The 17,028-nt window shown below is 39.8% G+C and overlaps 1 protein-coding gene across 1 annotated transcript in view; it reads left to right on the forward strand.

Moving 5' to 3' along the window:
* The first annotated feature begins 10,587 nt into the window (after nucleotides 1-10,587).
* Nucleotides 10,588-17,028, forward strand: part of LOC131285455 (uncharacterized) — a 38,056-nt gene continuing 31,615 nt past the window's right edge. The window contains exons 1-2 of the mRNA XM_058314311.1: nucleotides 10,588-10,711; nucleotides 11,384-11,647. Coding sequence (XP_058170294.1) covers nucleotides 11,534-11,647 — 114 coding nt within the window. The 5' untranslated portion in view covers nucleotides 10,588-10,711; nucleotides 11,384-11,533. The remainder of the gene's footprint in view (nucleotides 10,712-11,383; nucleotides 11,648-17,028) is intronic.

A 17,028-nucleotide genomic window follows, 5' to 3' on the forward strand; every position in this document is an offset into this window, starting at 1 on the left:
TTATGTATCTTTTAAATTATATTCAATAAAAGTTTACAAATTATTCATAGATAAAAAAATAAAACACGATTTTTATTATTAGCTTATGAAGCATATCAATTTCCTTCTTCATTATAATAATAATAATACGGCTCAAAATGATTTATTTAACTTTCATGTTAGAATTTGTATTTTGTATTTTAAATTTTAAAACAGATTGTTTGTAGAATTCTTCTGTGCGCTTTTAATAGGAAACCTGTTAGTAATAGTACATTTCTCGTGCATTGCATGTACCATAGTATTCCTACCTGTATTATATTGAGCTTTTCACGACAACGCAGAGGCAACTAGGATGTTTTACCACATCGTAACAGCATTTCGAGCTGGAAAAAGAAAAGTTTTTCAAACTAACCGTTAGCAAAAGTGGATGAAAAGACAAACACAATTCTAGAGAATTTTTCAAAAAAAGCCGTTGGTTTCATTGAGCATATCGACGGACAGATTTAGACCAAACGTTCGTCGATTTTTGTACAAAAATAATATGCTACGAGAATGCAACGGCAGCACTATGCTGCGGTTGACCGACTGGATGGAACCGACCGTAAATCGTTGAATGTTAAAATTTGCAATAGGCTGAAGTTCAGTTTGCACTCGGTAAAATTTGCTCCAGGGCCCTAGAATACATAAAGCGGGTTTAGCAATACAGTCAGGACTTGCCCAGCAAAATACGCTTGCATGAAAAGCGCTCAAAAATTTTAAACAAAATTTTGATGAAAGTTCCTTGGTTTAAAACTGGTCATGTGAATGTATATTTTACTCCAACCAGAGCAGTTCCCTCGATTTTACTTTTTTTGCTCCTCGTGGGTATGAACATTTTACTATCTAAATTTTGATTGCTGTCTATAATTTCTATTCAATTAAATGAATAAACTTCTTCCATTTATGCCTTGCCTTTCAGTTTAATCAACATTATCTCAATTACGGCGGTACTTTGTTATTTATACGTGAAATAATTTTAATAATTCAAAAACTGAACAGAGCAAGGCTTCGGCGCGATGTAATAATATATTTCACATTATACTACAAGTTTCAGCCATTCAGCAAACCAGTTGAAGTGATATTAAAATACGTTCCTGCACTTCAGCTTAGAATAGACACGTCGTTTTTGCCGTGCACAAAACTGAAACATTTCCGCCGGTCGCCGCTGTTTTAGGTTGAATATCCGCGAATGGCTGAAGTTTTGTTCAAACACCGAAAACAGGCTTCAAGCTTTTTACACGAAAACCATAATGTTTACGCCGACAGCGGCAAAATTCTCTAGTTTAGTGCCTGGGATGTTAACTGATATTTTTGTTTTCCGCACAAACGTTAGCGGAAAATTACTTTGTTGAACGTATGTCGTTACTGGAACTGCAATATGCCACGGATGTTAAGAGGCATACTTAAACGCAATTGGCATATAAATTGCAGATACATGGAGCATGGGTTTGTATTTCATGCGTGAGTGTAAATTAATTATTTCTAGAAAGCTGTTTCGAATTTGAAGGCAATAAATATTCGTTGCTATAAAATTATGTGGAAGGAAGATTGTTTCAAATAGTGCATTGCATTAATATGTTCAAGAAGTAAAAATGATACAAATCAACCAAAACATATTTCATTAAAAAGAAAGACAATTATTTCGTTCGTTTGTTCAAGTGAAATATACTCAAATCAAAGCACATTTTAAAAATTTATAGGCAGTCTGCGATTGTTATTTCATTTCGAGTGTTCCTCACAATTTGCTCCGCACTTTTATGAGCTCTTAATATTTCCAACTCCACTACCTATTTTCTGTTTGTTTTTTATGTGTTGTACCTCAATTCTAAACCCTACTACCAGTTCATGCATTTTACAATGTCTGTCAATTTCATACATTTATCTATGCAAAAATATCCATCTACAATGTGTGCTCTGTTAAAAATTGCCGTGCATTTTCTGTTGGAGTTTTCATTTGCATGCCCGTTTTGAGCGTTTCGATCGGTTGAGAGGAATACATTTATTATTTAGAATTATTATTCATTTTGTCTTTCATCACTCCTAGATGGAATGTTGCATGTTTCGCTTTTTTCACTTGTTCATCAATTTTCCCGCGAAATGGATGAATTTTGTTAGTTGCCTACACATTGATCGCTATCCGAGTTGATTTCATAAATAAAGAATAACACGATTGCCTGACTTTGATCGTTATCTGTTGTCTTACTTTCAAAGTCTAGTTTTTCAACATTCTATTGCCATTCCATGCTGGTTTTTTTCTATCACCCAAATGAAGGAATGCAATAAAACCATTCAGCTGAACATAACAAATCATTGGAACTTTTTATTAACAACGGAAACGACTTTAGAGGCCTCTTTGTAGAAATTTTGTAAGTTTAAAAACATATGAAAAATTAAGTTACAAAAATGGTTGTTAGTGAATAATAACTTTTACATTATTAATATTTTCTGTTGGCAGTTCAGCTTCAATCTTAAATGATACCACCGGACAAAAATTGTGATAAAAGACATTAAAGGCAGAAATAACTATCTTTCGTACGAGTACGGATAAATTGTTCGATTTATGTTTTTCAAATTTCAACAAACACATTCGTCCTGCAACATCTTCTCGAAGCCGGTGGGAAAAAGTCTTAGAAACCACAGGGAAGCAACTTTGCAAGCGATGTTTGAGTATCAAGCACCATTAGGGCGCCTTCGGTGTGGCTCTAAACGCTGCCAAGAGAAGAAACCACTCGTGTCATCGCCGTTGGTGGCGGCAGGCTAGTCCCAGTGGTGGGAAGAAATCGTTGAAACTTCCTCGTACTCGATTTTGATTCTTCTGAGAGCAGTTTTGTATCAGCCGAGTCTTATTTTCCGTCGCATCTACATCACAACAATAGGAAGCCAAGGAAGAAGAAAAAAAAACCGACTATCAATATTTCAAACGTGTCTATCGTGCCGTAGATGGTGTCGATGATGGCGTTGAAAATAATGAGTGTGAACCAAGCCACCCCGCGTTGGAGGCGTTGGAGGTGTTGAACGGGAACAAATCGACACCGTGAGCATGCCCCCCACCAGGCGCTGATGGGAAAGATATCGATTGCTTCTGCTGGCCTACATTGCACTCGGTGGCTTCTTTTTCTTCCTTCGACATCTTCAAGGAGAAAAACGCCCACAACACACATGCCGGTACGGTATCGGGAGCTGATCATCATGACAAGTCGATAAAAGCGAAGAGATTGGAGGGCACAGAAAAAAAAAAAACAATAACAACCTTCTTCGACAATAATGCTGACGATGCGATGATGCTGGAAATGTGCATTAGAGTGGGAAGGACGCGAAGCTATGATTATTTCGAGGAATGTTTTGATATGGGTGTATCGATCTTTGTTCTACGATCTGAGAAACTTAACCTATTTAAAGGAGCACCCGATAAACGAATCCTCAACACATCCAATTGATAAAAAATACGTTCATAAAATAAAGAAAATCACAACTTTGCTGTCAGATTTAAGCGCTTGAAACATTACGGATTTATTCGATGCAACACTGAATCTCTCGTCAGGTGACCATTTTCCCATTCCAAGCCCAATATCCTCTAGTGCACGAAAAGGTATGCAATCCCTGCACGGAATTCTCGGGAATGCCAATTTCGTCCATACCATTGACATCGGACCGAAACCCGTTGCATTCCAGATCTACACTCCGCACGCATTGTCCTCCGATGAGTGATGAGTGGCATTAGTCCAACCGGGAAGTGCATATAGGAGAAGTCTCCTACATCGATATGTGATGAGGTGCTGAGAAATGTGATGAAGGTTTAATTAAATTTCACACACCCGATGATATTCAGTGCAATTAATTTAACACTTGCACAGCTTCAATTCAATTCTGGTAAAATACAGAAATAAAATAAACCTTTTGTTTAAAGAACTTCGTGAATTATAAAAACTTCTTCTAAAAACTCTCTTGGATATACAACTTGCAGTGACGGATTTACACTCTTGTGGGCCCTAAGCGGTAAAATGAATGAGGCCCCCGCACTACCGTAAAAAGTAACCGATTTTCGTCTTGTTTATATGCTTTTCAATAAAATCAATGTTAGATATTATTTTATCATCAAACAGTTTTCTGACTGTCTCCTCGAAGTTCTATCTATCTGTTGTTTAATAAGTCTTCTGCAATAAAGAACTTTTATTAAAAATGGTATGCAGAACACACGTATTGCTTACATTGAAATAGATTAAGTTTTTCATTCGCATTATTTTATTCTTATGCTTGATATATTCCAAAATTTTGTTGTTTTGATGCAAATACATGCTTGTTTACAATTAATAAACTATAAACAATGTGTCTTCTGTTACTCTTCAATTCTGATTATATACCGGACCAAACTTTCTTTATTTTATTATGGTTCTTAGCATTAACTTTTATAGGGTACAGTAAAATTATCCACTATTGACCAGTTACAATGTATTACTTGTCGATCATAAGAGCAAATTAAAGAATTCTATCAAATATGTGTTTAAGTATAAATTTTACAAACTTTTCCGCTGAAGGTTCGGGCCCCTTGCAAGCTCGGGGCCCCCGCGGCCGCTCAGTCCGCGCACCGTTAAATCCGCCACTGCTAACTTACGTCAGTAATTGAAACGATAGCTTATGTTAAGATCATTGCTAAATAGCTAACATGCGCTAAATAAAGATACAGTTACTGACTGGCCCCGGTTTCCGTAGACCTCGGTTTACGTCGTTTGACAAACCGTTCGATGCTAGTTTATACTAACGTGCTTTTTTCTTTACTCATACGAGTCGATGCATTTTATGTGGTGGTGCAGGTTTTCCGCTTCCGACTACTTTTCTCAATCAGAAATCTATTTAAATTGAAGCACAGTTACAGTTACAGTTTGTTTATTTCTTATCGGGAACAATATTGGAGTGTTGTTAAATTAGATTCACATAGGTTTCGGTTTATACCACAACTCTATACATATAAATTTCAATTGAAGCACTGAATATATTATTGTAAACCTACGAAAAGGAAGTAAAATGGAGTATACAACGACTGATGGCCATTGATTTGATGGCAAAAAACACAAACTTTCTTTTTGTTTGAATAACACCATCATATATACCGCAGAGAATTTAGATGAGATGAAAGTACATAAGTAACGTTTGGTCTTTGGCTGTTCAGTCTTGAGTAGGTATTATAAACGAAAAAAAGACAGAAATTTGACATAAACTTTTGCGTGCTAGCCCCGGTTTACGTCGCTGTCAAAGTCCCATTTGGTGAGGAAAACCAAGACCGGCATGTTTTTCAATATTTTGAACTTTTTCAAATTCTTATTAACATCATGGTTTTCCATTTTGCTTAAGCAATAAAGACTACTAATAAATAATATGAATGTCACGTATGCATGAATAAAAATTACTGCTTCGTTTCTCACCTGTTTATTACTGTTCAAACCCTACTCCATCTCCCGAATCGGCAGCGAAGATTGCGTTACAATCTAGTGCTAAAATTTTACCATCACAACTAAACCCCTGCGCCATCCTAGTGAAACGCAACGCAAGGAAGTACCGCATCGGCCGGATTAATATTTAACCAACGGTTGATTAATTATTCAACCGAGGAATATAAATCCCATTTTAATACTTGATCAGCCGCGCAAATATTCACGTCACGGCTTACGGCGACCGGGGCCGGTGTTGGCGAAGAGAGGCGCCGCTTTTGTCGACGAATTACGAACAAGGGCCCGCCTTTGTAGAGCTTTCGGTGAGATCATCCTGGCGACGGTGTAGATTAGCGTCCCCGGTTAGCGGGTCGATTGATGAACGGAGCTGAGGGGATAATGATGGGATGGCACCGGATCGGATAAGCACCGACCTATATCTCACACCAGAAATCACCACCGCAAGGATGGATCGTGGCGGTATCGAAACAACCTGTCCTTATCTTATCGATTCTGAGAGTTCGTTGTTGGCATCACTACACGTGAGAAACGTGTGCGAGAGAAGTTGTTGAAACAAACCGGTAAAGTTTCTCAAGAAACATCCATCCGAAACCTTGGAAGGTATCTATTTACCTGGTACCAGGTAGTACATCGACAAACCATCGCACTCGGGAGGATACCGCGAAATGAATAAAGACGGAGAAAAGGAGAAAATTGAGCATTGCGAGCTTTGTTTGATTAGGATGATTAATTACAAGGCTGCACCGGTAGCGCCCATCGGCTGGTGGAAGGTGATTAATCATAAAAGTTATATTAGCCGGTCCATTTGATGATGAGCGAAACGGTTTTCCGCATCCCTTTTTTTATGCACCCCCTTTCCATACAGCCGCTTTAATGGATCAACGCCGACACGGTTCTATTTAACAGGATATTTTTATTTAGGTTCCCTCCCACCCCTTTCGAGAGATTCGAGCGTAAAAGGTGATGAAGATAATGAACGTTGGAATTTAAAGTAGAAAAAAAGGATACTAAGTACCACGTGCCCGGAAAAAGAAATGGACACTAGCCGTTTGCTTCCAGGACAGGTTGCGTGAGCTATCTTCCGCTTTCAGGTGGGATGGCATTGAAATATACTCCTTCAACTGTTCCGGGACGCCAGTATCCTGGAGTGTTTCCGACGGTTTTATTAATTTTGCTCCTTAACAGAAAAGGGTGAATACATTTAACGAGCAGCATTTTTTATTTTAATATGGGGAAAGGTCAGTTATACCTTCGTGGAGTATCCGAGTCGAAGGAGTTGACATTTTACACTTTTCTTTGCTATAAAAAAATCAACAATGTTTTTTGCCACAATAATTTTGCCTTTTGAAATTAATTCTTCAAATAACTAGAATTTATTAGAGCTCATAAAATGCTGTTTATCTCATGGAGGTTTGTCTCTAGTTTCAAACTGTTTTAAATAGTTTCGTTAATGTTGGAAAATTTCAAAATGAATGTTCACTCGTCCATATTTCAGTTAAACTGTGTGATTTTGATGCAGTTGTTTCAATCCTACGATTCATGTCATTATGAATCACCACAACGGCGCTCGACAAATGCAATCCGGGAATGGTGCACGGACTGGGAATGCTCGGTTAAAATGCGGTATGCTTCCACTTGCTCGTTGGCCCCCCTCGCGCCTGGCCTTCCGTCCGGTGCCGTGGAATCCAACCGGCGAGAAACTGTTATTTTCGGCGTCATGATTTCATATTATTCATACGAAGCGCGATGATTTATGTGCCAAAGATACTAAAAGTTATTTCAGCATAATTTATACGCTCGAAAGCACACTCCACAGACTGCAGGCGGTCCGGGGTGGACGAGACATAAGCCAACGCTGAGGCGGGCGAGATTTCTGCACCTCCGACGGGCATTCCAAGGGTGACGGCGGGCGGGGGGAACCGGAATGGTGGGTTGGCCGCGGGCCAGTTCGCAGGCAGTTGGCTTTGGCCACGAGAGCGTGGTTCTGTTTTTGCGAATGCGCAAAGGCCTTTCGCTTCCTCCCATTTGGACGGGTGGAAAACTATGTCAATTGGAAAACGGAATTCAATTGACGGCATTTATACGTTTCCTATTGTTCTGCTCAAGTGGGCCCATTTACTTCAGACCAAACGCATGAGAAGTGAGGGAGGGGGGAGAAGGAGCTTTGGATTTCGCAGTGAGCAAGAAGGAGGCTGCATTTTCCGAGTCGAATGCATCGAATGATTTGTTCGCACGCAAAGAATTTGCCCGCATGCTGGAAAACGGGGAGTAGCAAAGTTCTGAAGCAGAAATGAAAACAACTTACAAAAGAAAAGCGGTACTTGGATTTCGAGTTTTCCCATTTGCAGCATTTACATTTCCCACTCTCCAACGAATTGCAAAATGTTCGAGAACATGACGAGAATAATTTGCAAAACGTCATGGTAAGTAAGCTTATCGACTACATTAATGTAAAGTATGACCATAACTAAATTGAACCAAGGAAAGCGCGCTACTGTAGCGCCTCTAGCGGCGTCAGCCAGAAATTAATATTTTTAGTAGTATTAGTAAATAGTAACAATGAAGTTGTGAAAGTTTCAGACCTGTACTATTTTTTTTCGCGAAATGCCGAATAATGGAAATTGATCGACCGAAAATAGCTCCGCACAAATCACTGGAGCGCCGGTGGACAGATTGACAAGGCCTGGAATCCATAATAAAAGCAAAGAAAAATTAAAAGTATTTTTCTTTTGCACAGTTATACATAAGGTTAGTTTTAAAAATAGGTTTTTACTATTTACATGTTCCCTGTTCCTATAAATTCACATGAAGTATTTTGCTGATTTTTCGACCTGCCATTATTCCAAGGTGGTCTTGGAGTGGTACTGGACCAATAAGATCCACTTGGTACCAAAACCAAATTTCCCAGAGTGTCACCCCATCGAAAAACTCTGGGCAATCACAAAACTTCATTTTAGACGAAGTGTTGGAACAGTTAGAGATGTTCTTGGCAAGAAGAAGTGAACGGACGTTGCGAAAACGGTGTCCCTTTCCACGATACGAGCGCTAATGCAGGAACCACAACACAAAATACGTGAATTTATAAGAACAGTGAACACTAGAATACTAAAAACCTATTTTTATAACAATCGTTATGCATAATTGTACAAAAGAAAAATACTTGTCATTTTTATTGCTTTTTTTTTTATGGGTTCCCGGCTTATTCAATTTGCTCAATTGTCTTGGTTTTCCAGTTATTTGTGCGGAGCTATTTTTGGTCGATCAATTTCCATTATACGGCATTTAGCGAAAAAAAATAGTACAGGTCTGAAACTTTCACAACTTCATTGTTATTATTTACTAATACTACTAAAAATATTAGTTTCGGGCTGACGCCACTAGAGGCACCACAGTAGCGCGCTTTCTTTGGTTCAATTTAGTTATGGTCATACTTTAAGATGTTTTTAAAAAGCAGATATTAAAAGCTGATATTGGAAGCTATGGCTTTTGCTCTCACTGTGTCTTTTGATTTGAAGCATTCCAATGAAGGGTTATCCTATCGTGAGAAATTCACAATGGTCCATTCCCTTAGACGTAGGCATTTCAACAAAAGAAATATTCTGCTGCGCCTCGCTTACTCTGATGCTGTTCGTAAAGGTCCTCCACTGGTGAGCGCATTGCGTGTCGGTATCTGACACGCCAAACGCACTATCCACTCCAAACCTGCCCCATACTCTGCCAGGACTCCCATCTAAACCCCCCGAAACCCCACGTTCCCCCCGGGACTCGGCAGGCGCTAACAACAAAACATGAACATATTTTCGAACGTGTTGAAACGGACACATTCTCTCGTGATAATTTATGCCGTGCCAGATGCGAACTGACCTCGTTCGTACTTTATTAATTCAATAACAAATTATCTAGCAATAAACACATTATTATACCGAGCCCGGTGGCCAACAAACCCGTACCTTCCTGAGGGCGTGGCCAGTCCGCACCGCTTCCCCCCGGTACCCTTTACAGTGAGCGTGTGAACGGTTTTATCATTTCTACCACCGATCGGGCTGGAATGCGTTTCGACTCTGTAATGGAAGGTTTGGTGTGTGTGTGTGTGTTTCGCAATGCGAAGGACATTCACCGCTAGTCGCGAAGTTTTAGCTGTCGTAGCCAAACCACGTTATTTATGGCCGAATTGTTTCGACCAGATTGTCAAAATTCCTCTATTCCATGAATTTTACTCCCGATCTAATCGGTTGCTCTACTAATTAGATTTATAGTAACTGAACCCAAACTTGAAATACTGTTTGTATGTTATTTAATCAATCTTGTTACCAATAAAATAATTTTGTCAAGCTTTAAACTAAACTTAACCCATTGCGAAACAATTGAAATGAATAAAAACTTGTCAAACGATGTTTTTAAAACTGTCGTTTTGAAAACGGAAAGTCCATCACTACACAATTACTCTCGACGGTGCTGTCCGAACCAGCTCAGCATCCATCGAACACCAAACTGAAAGGCGCTGACGCTGATAAGGTAAACGATCGAGTTGAATAAATTCGGCAATGAGCTCGCCATCCATGACGTCACGGAATCTTTTTGTTAGACTATTATCAGCACGTCCTACCTTCTCCCTCGCTCGTGCATTTCTCGTGCCTTCTCGGAGATGCTCTAATCACATGGTTTCAGTGTTCTGTTGAGCTGTCAAACGGAGTGGATCGATCGCCAATGCGGGTGTGTTGTTGATCAATAATAAAATGACTTTTTAAGTGCACCGGCAGTGTTTTTTATCTCACTTGCAGTGATGAGGACCTTATGTGGACATGGAATCTCGAAAAATATCATCCAGTGTACACAAGTTAAAGAGTTGTCGTGTAAAATGTACAGCGTTGTATTGTTAAATCATGATCAACAAAAACATAGTAAACTTTTTTCTAGGAAATAATGTTGATTCGAATATTATTCCAATATAAAAAATATTATTCCATTTAACTGTAATTTTCTTGTGTCGAAGTAAAGCAGGAAATAACTAGGTAGCTTCGTCACCGAAAAGAAGTTCGGTTCGTTACCTGCAATTGTGATTACCTTTTTTATATATTTCGTGGCATTCGAAAGACTGCTGAAGCTGTGATTCTATCGAATGCACTGTGTAAGTGCATTTTGTGGCTGCAATCTGTGCAATTATCTTTCTTCTCGATGATAGTAGCCGCTGCAAATATTTCTAGCAAGCCATAACGAGAAGGTCGATGCAACCAAACAAATCCTCGGTAAGCATAACGGAAGGCGGACACGATTGCAGTTGAACTTTGCTTTCTTCAAGACGATAGCATAAATGTGCTGATACGAAAATATGACAAGAAAAAAGCCAAGTGTATAAAACTGATTTAATTTTGGAAAAGAAAATGGAGGTGGATTGTCAAAAGTTATAAACAGCAATTTTATTGCTTTTAAACTGTCATCTGTTAACTGTACGAAATAACTACACCACAAACACTAATCAGTTCGAGAACAAAGCAAAATCAAACAAGGTTAAGAATACCATCAATTTGTTACTGCCCTTTAGAAAGTTTTGGAAAACATAAAGTACCTTCTGTTCAACCATCTGCGGATCCTCGTCTTCTACTTCATTAGATCCCAATTTATTACGGTTTAACGTCCGAGTAAAGTGATTCTTTGATCTTTCGATTTGGCCACGTCCAAAGCTTAAGTACGTTCGTGGAGGGTGAACCCCCGAAAAACCCCAAATCACTTGCCAAGTCACTGGCTTTTAAATCCACTGCATAAACTTATTCATATTTTCAACGTATTCCACTCCAGCTTTTTGCCATTTGCTGATTTGAAACCTTTCTTGAGAATGATTTTGGAACTGCTCCACCAGTTTGTGGCGAAAGTAGAAGGCACTCTTACACCAGCGTGGTAGTTCTTTTTCTTACTTTTAGGAAAGCGACTTTACCTTCCAGTGAGCGAAGCAAAGCGGGACTCGGCGCTAGGCGACCTAATCGAATTCAGCTCATCACCATCAGCCGGAACAGCGAGTCGTCATCAAAGTGGTTGCCGTTTTCGGGACTCTCGAGCTCGGCTCATCAAAAATGGATCAGTACACCGCGGGACCGGCCAAGATTTCGTCCTCCTCGGGCGCCCTCACCCACACCCCGGATGCATCGCGCAGCAGCGACATGGAGTGCATCGAGGAGAATGTGATCGTAAGTGTGGAAGCAAGCAAGCTTTTCCTCCCCCACCCCCTTCAAGTGTTGCATGTGCATGTTCGGATCGGGCCATTGTCCGGAAAAGCTTTTCCGAGTGACCGTGAAAGCGAGCTGATTCGCTTCTAATGCTCCCTGGAGATCAAAGTCAAAGAAAGTGGAACCGGGTTAGAACATTCCCCAGTTTCGGCCAGGTGTGGTTGTAGAAGTTTCTGCTTTCCCGGCGAAGCAATGCGGAAAGGAATGCAAAGTTTCCTCCTTCGCAGGACAAACGAGCGGGTGCATTCTATCAACTTGCACCCGTTTAGTTTATCTCGGAAGTGCACACAAATAAAGAAAGAAAAATCCACCCTGGCATTTCACCCACTCGAGTGCCATTCTGCGAAACAATTCTAAAACAGCTTTTCGCAGCTGTGCAACTAGCGATAAGAAAAGGAAGCTGGAAGCTACAACCCGACCCGGACGATGAAGCGGATCCCAACGCTGGTGAGCAAATGTCATCAGGAAGATTGGAATAAGCTCTCCTCAGGTTCTCCCCCCCTCATTTCTCCCCTTACGAATAGTGTAAGATTGCACCAACACACTGTCGCCCATCGCATTTGGCATTGTTTGGTAAGGTAAAAGTTTCCTTCAAGCTGCCAAATCGTTTTCACTGCCGACAGGAACGGCTTAACCACCGTATGTTGAATCTTTCCCCGAACAGTTTTCTAATCCTCTCAGCGGCTCCTTCCTTCTTACTGACTGCTTCATCTACCCTTCACTGACTGAAACGCACTAATGAACCGGCAAAATGTTCGCAAACGCACTTTCATTTCCAGTTTGGTACGAAAAAACAAAGCGATGTCCTTCCTCCAGGGATGGACAACCTCGGGATAGCCATATGTGTAGACTTATCGATTAAGTTATTGTTGAGTACTGAGCCATCCGATTTTTATATTTGAAACACCATATTGAAAAAGTCTTCACTTATTTGTTTGATTCAACTGTTGCACAACCCTGGCTTCAGATATGTTGATATCCTTTTCTTCCTCTGTGCTCTAGTGAATGTTACTAGAGGGATTTAAGAGGCGGGAGAGGGGGTTAGTGACACTTTGACACACACTTTGAATTGTTTTTTGTTTTTTTTTTTAGGAAAAGAAACCTCGTATGAGAGAACAAGATATTTGGCCTAGTTTACCCTTTTGTTTGCTTTAAAAAAAAAATATAGTAAACGGAAACTCACACCTGGGAACCCGTTCCGCCGCTTTTCTTAACATGATCCTGCCCACGTTTCGTTTCATGTTTCGTAAAATCATAAGCTTAACACGTGTCAGCTGACTACCTGCAGCTGGCCGCACCAGCACAACGCAACAACATTAGCAAAATTGCTAAACGCTTTTGCATTTCTAATGCACAACCTCCATCAAATCAGCATAAATGCACTCGCAATCTTCCGCCGAAAAATGTCCGCCGAAACATGGTACGGAAAAAACAACACCAGCAAGCGCAAAAAAGCTCGGCTCCGATAACAACATCACCCTATAATCTACACCACCATCGACGCTTCCGACGCTTCACGGTGGTGGAACGTCGCGTGCAGCGGAGCAACTTTGGCGTGGGAAAACTTTAAAGATCAGTCCCGAACCCGAAGCGGGGGCGAAACATTGATTATGGAAGGGCGGAGCATCAGCATTATGCACGATGATGAACTTTCGTGCCTTTGTTTTCTCGTTAGTGAAACTTGTTTGCCCAACCTGGCTTATGCGTGGCTGTTGATGCCCGTTGTGCTCGGTATGGAACGTAGTTTGACTGCATGCAGCTTGCCAAACTGCTAGCTTTTTGTGCTTTCAATCAATCTCGCTTGGGCACGCTTGAAGTGATGCAGGAAGTTGTGATTGTATTTATGCTTCACAATTTGGCCCACCATTGAAGAGGAGTCCTAATTGAAAAGATTTAAAGTGATGGTTAGAACCAACCTTTACTTTCAACTACAACAAAACAATAACAATAAAGATACAAAAAATCGGCTTGTATGTTCATAACAAACCGAATGAATATATTTTAATGAATTGAATAACATTGACATCAAAATAATCAATCATAAACTTAACTAAAATTAAATTCACCGTGAATTTTAATGAAGCAATTTTTGTTTGTTCTTAAGTTGAGGCAATTATAACAGTTGTACAAGATATTTTATTAGTATATTGTTGAGTTCATAGGCGTAAAATTATTTAAAAATGAATTGAATGTTAATGCGCTTGAAGAAAGTAATATTTTTTTAAGAATTGAATAACATTTACATCAAAATAAACAAACCTAAACCTAACTAAAACTAAAGTCATCGTAAGTTTTAGTGAAGCAATGCTTGTTTGTTCTTAAGTCGAGGCAGTTTATATTTCGTGTCTGTATATTGTAAAGTTTATGAGTTTATAAGATTTTTAAGATGGTGAAATGCAGACCAAGAACCTGATTATATCTATAAATAGATACATTTTCTTTGCCTTATATGACATCAATCTCGAATTGAAACTTGTTTTATATAATTTTGAATTTACTTCCTGTAATATTTCTATCGAATAATTAAACCAAGTTATCCATTCAGTGAAGTATCTACCTGAGGAAATTTGAACGATTGCGTCAATATAAACCCAAAGCAGAGCGCTGCATTTCGAATGATCACCGAACTTACTGTAGATCTTTCCTGAAAGCGCTAACGTTTCCCTTCGAGTGTCAAATTTGTTCCGTCAATCGCCAAAAGGAAAACGCATCGGAGTGCAATTTCATTATGCATCTATTTTCGATATCGCAATACCATAGATCATCATCATCATCAACATCATCGCGACGCGCACGGGTACATCAACGTCAACGCGCGAAAAGGGAAATCAGTTTAAGTTTTTTCGATTTTCAACTACGGCGAGCGAAAAGGAAAAAGAAGCCGCACACTTTCCGGCCTCCAAGCGGAACGAAACTAAAAGGGCCATTCGGCAAAGAACGCGATTTTCCGCCGCGTTTCACTCGCTTTGCCAATGCCTGGGCCAGGATTGACGGTTGACACGGGGAGCAAAAAATAAATAAAACGCGAGGGGGTTGAAAAAACAGCCGATACACCCGCGCTTCCCGGTGGAAAATCCAGTTCGTCGTCCATCGATCATTCCGCTTTTCCCATTTGCATGTGCGCCCACCGCACCGGTGTCAGTTCGTGGAGCCCTGGCTGCTGGCATTGATTTATGGGATCGCTCGTCAAATGTTTCTTTTCGGGTTGTTGCTGTGTGTGCATGTGTGTTTTTTACCTTTACTTGCCCGACCCTTCCTTTTTCCTTCACGTCACATCGACCAATAACATCAACAACGCCGGGGGCCAATGCCGCTTGGGAAAAAGGCCTCGTTGAAATCTACCCAATCGCCATCGGTGACGAATTTTTCGATTGCAAACCGAACCACGTTTTTGTTTTCTTCTTCATTTATTCTGTTTCATCCGCTGCAAACCGATAACATGACGGAAAGACCGACCGCCGGCGACATTTCGTCCGTCCGAGGGCATGGCGTCGATGGCATTTTATTGAAGAGCGTACACGCACAGGAACCTGGAACCGAAGGCTGTGGTGATTGCAATTAGGCTAAAATTGAAAGTCAAAATAGTGATCGAAGCTAGTTATAGCGGCAACCTGTCACCTTCAGGGGGAGGGGGTTCGATTTCATTAGTGCACGCATAGGTGAAGTGATTGTTAGTAATGACGTGTAATTGGGAAAACGATTTGTCGTACCACTCAGCCCATCGATACTCATTAAAGCACACACCGTCGAACAAAGCCGTCGGGATGGACTTAAAATATATATGTACATGAAAAACAATCATACATCAAAGGGCTGTAATGTGGCTCAATTACTATTAATTACTGGTCTAGATGTTATAAGAACGAATGGGATAATATTACAGTGGCAATGATTATCCGGTAATAACCTACAATAGGTACGATAATTACGGCTTTTCTATCAATTTTTTTATGAGATATCCAAACAACAAACATTTAAATACATGTGTGGCATTTTAATCACAAACATCCACAGCACTTAACACAACGCCTGCAATTGTTCTTTTCTTCCATTTTATTTAAGAGAAAGTGTGGCAAAAAGCATCAATGGGATAAAATGCACTAGCACTTGTTTGATTGAGCAAGCCACTAAAAACAACATCAAGCAATAGAATATGTTCATTGACGTGTCTATTATATGGTTTGTGAAATTCACACCTTAACAATAAGGTTTACCAGAGAAAACAGGATAAAGCCTTATGCCTGAAATCATATATGATTTCCCTATGATAGTTCAAGGTATAACTATTATTAAAATAAAATATTACATTCAAACAGACATTCGTTAAGTACCTCAATATGTATACGAATACTGAAAAGAATAAACCGTACATTCTGGTTGTGGAGTCAAAAATTAAAACATTCTCATCAGAGGGAAAAAAGCACCGATTTATTTCGGGATTTATTTTTGGTCGTTCAATTTCCGTTATACGGCATTTAGCGAAAAACTATAGTACAGGTCTGACATTTTCACAACTTCATTGTTACTATTTACTAATACTACTAAAACTATTTCGGATGACGCCACTAGAGGCGCCACAGTAGCGCGCTTTCTTTGGTTCAATTTAGTTACGGTCAGACTTTATGTGAATTTCATTGCAATAAAACCAATGTTTATTTTGGGTTGGAAATACATTTAACTTAAATTTTACATAACCTTCCTTAACAATTGTTGATACTCTAAACATAAAAAGCTCTCGATGAATAGCTCTAATTAAATAATTATAAGCGGGTTGCGTTCTACACCAACATTTTGGTTCATTTTGCCCTACAGTTTTAAGAATACTTATTAAAAAAAGCTTTTAAAAACCTTGGTTTTGATAAGAATTTGAAAATTTTCATGTCGTTTTATTATTTTTGGTAACATAAAAAAAGGCTATATAATCATTCTGTGAAGATTAGGATTTTTTATTTTGAATGAATAGCGAGATGAAAAAATTTTCCGCTTAAGGTGAGCATATTGCCTCACATTACCTTACCGCAGTTTGTTAGCTACATTTGCAACACACACACGCACACATTCCAGTGTTTTGAAGCACGTAAACGGTCGTATTAGGTATCGAATGGCTCCAAACAGTCCGCTTGTTTTTCTTGCCTGCTGGAACACATCCTTCCGCCCGGAACTAACTCGAAAGAATGCATTTCCAACATCGGCCACCGAAGGGAATTCCCGTAAGAAGACAGGCAAGAAAGGCATCGTACCGCAGCCACCGGTGGGCTGCACGGTGCAACGAAATTGAATTTGAATATGCATCAGCACAAATTTATTTCGAAGGGAACGTGAGCAACTCCCAACGAAGCCTG

This window comes from Anopheles ziemanni, chromosome 3, assembly GCF_943734765.1.
Source record: "Anopheles ziemanni chromosome 3, idAnoZiCoDA_A2_x.2, whole genome shotgun sequence".
Taxonomy (NCBI): Eukaryota; Metazoa; Arthropoda; class Insecta; order Diptera; family Culicidae; genus Anopheles; species Anopheles ziemanni.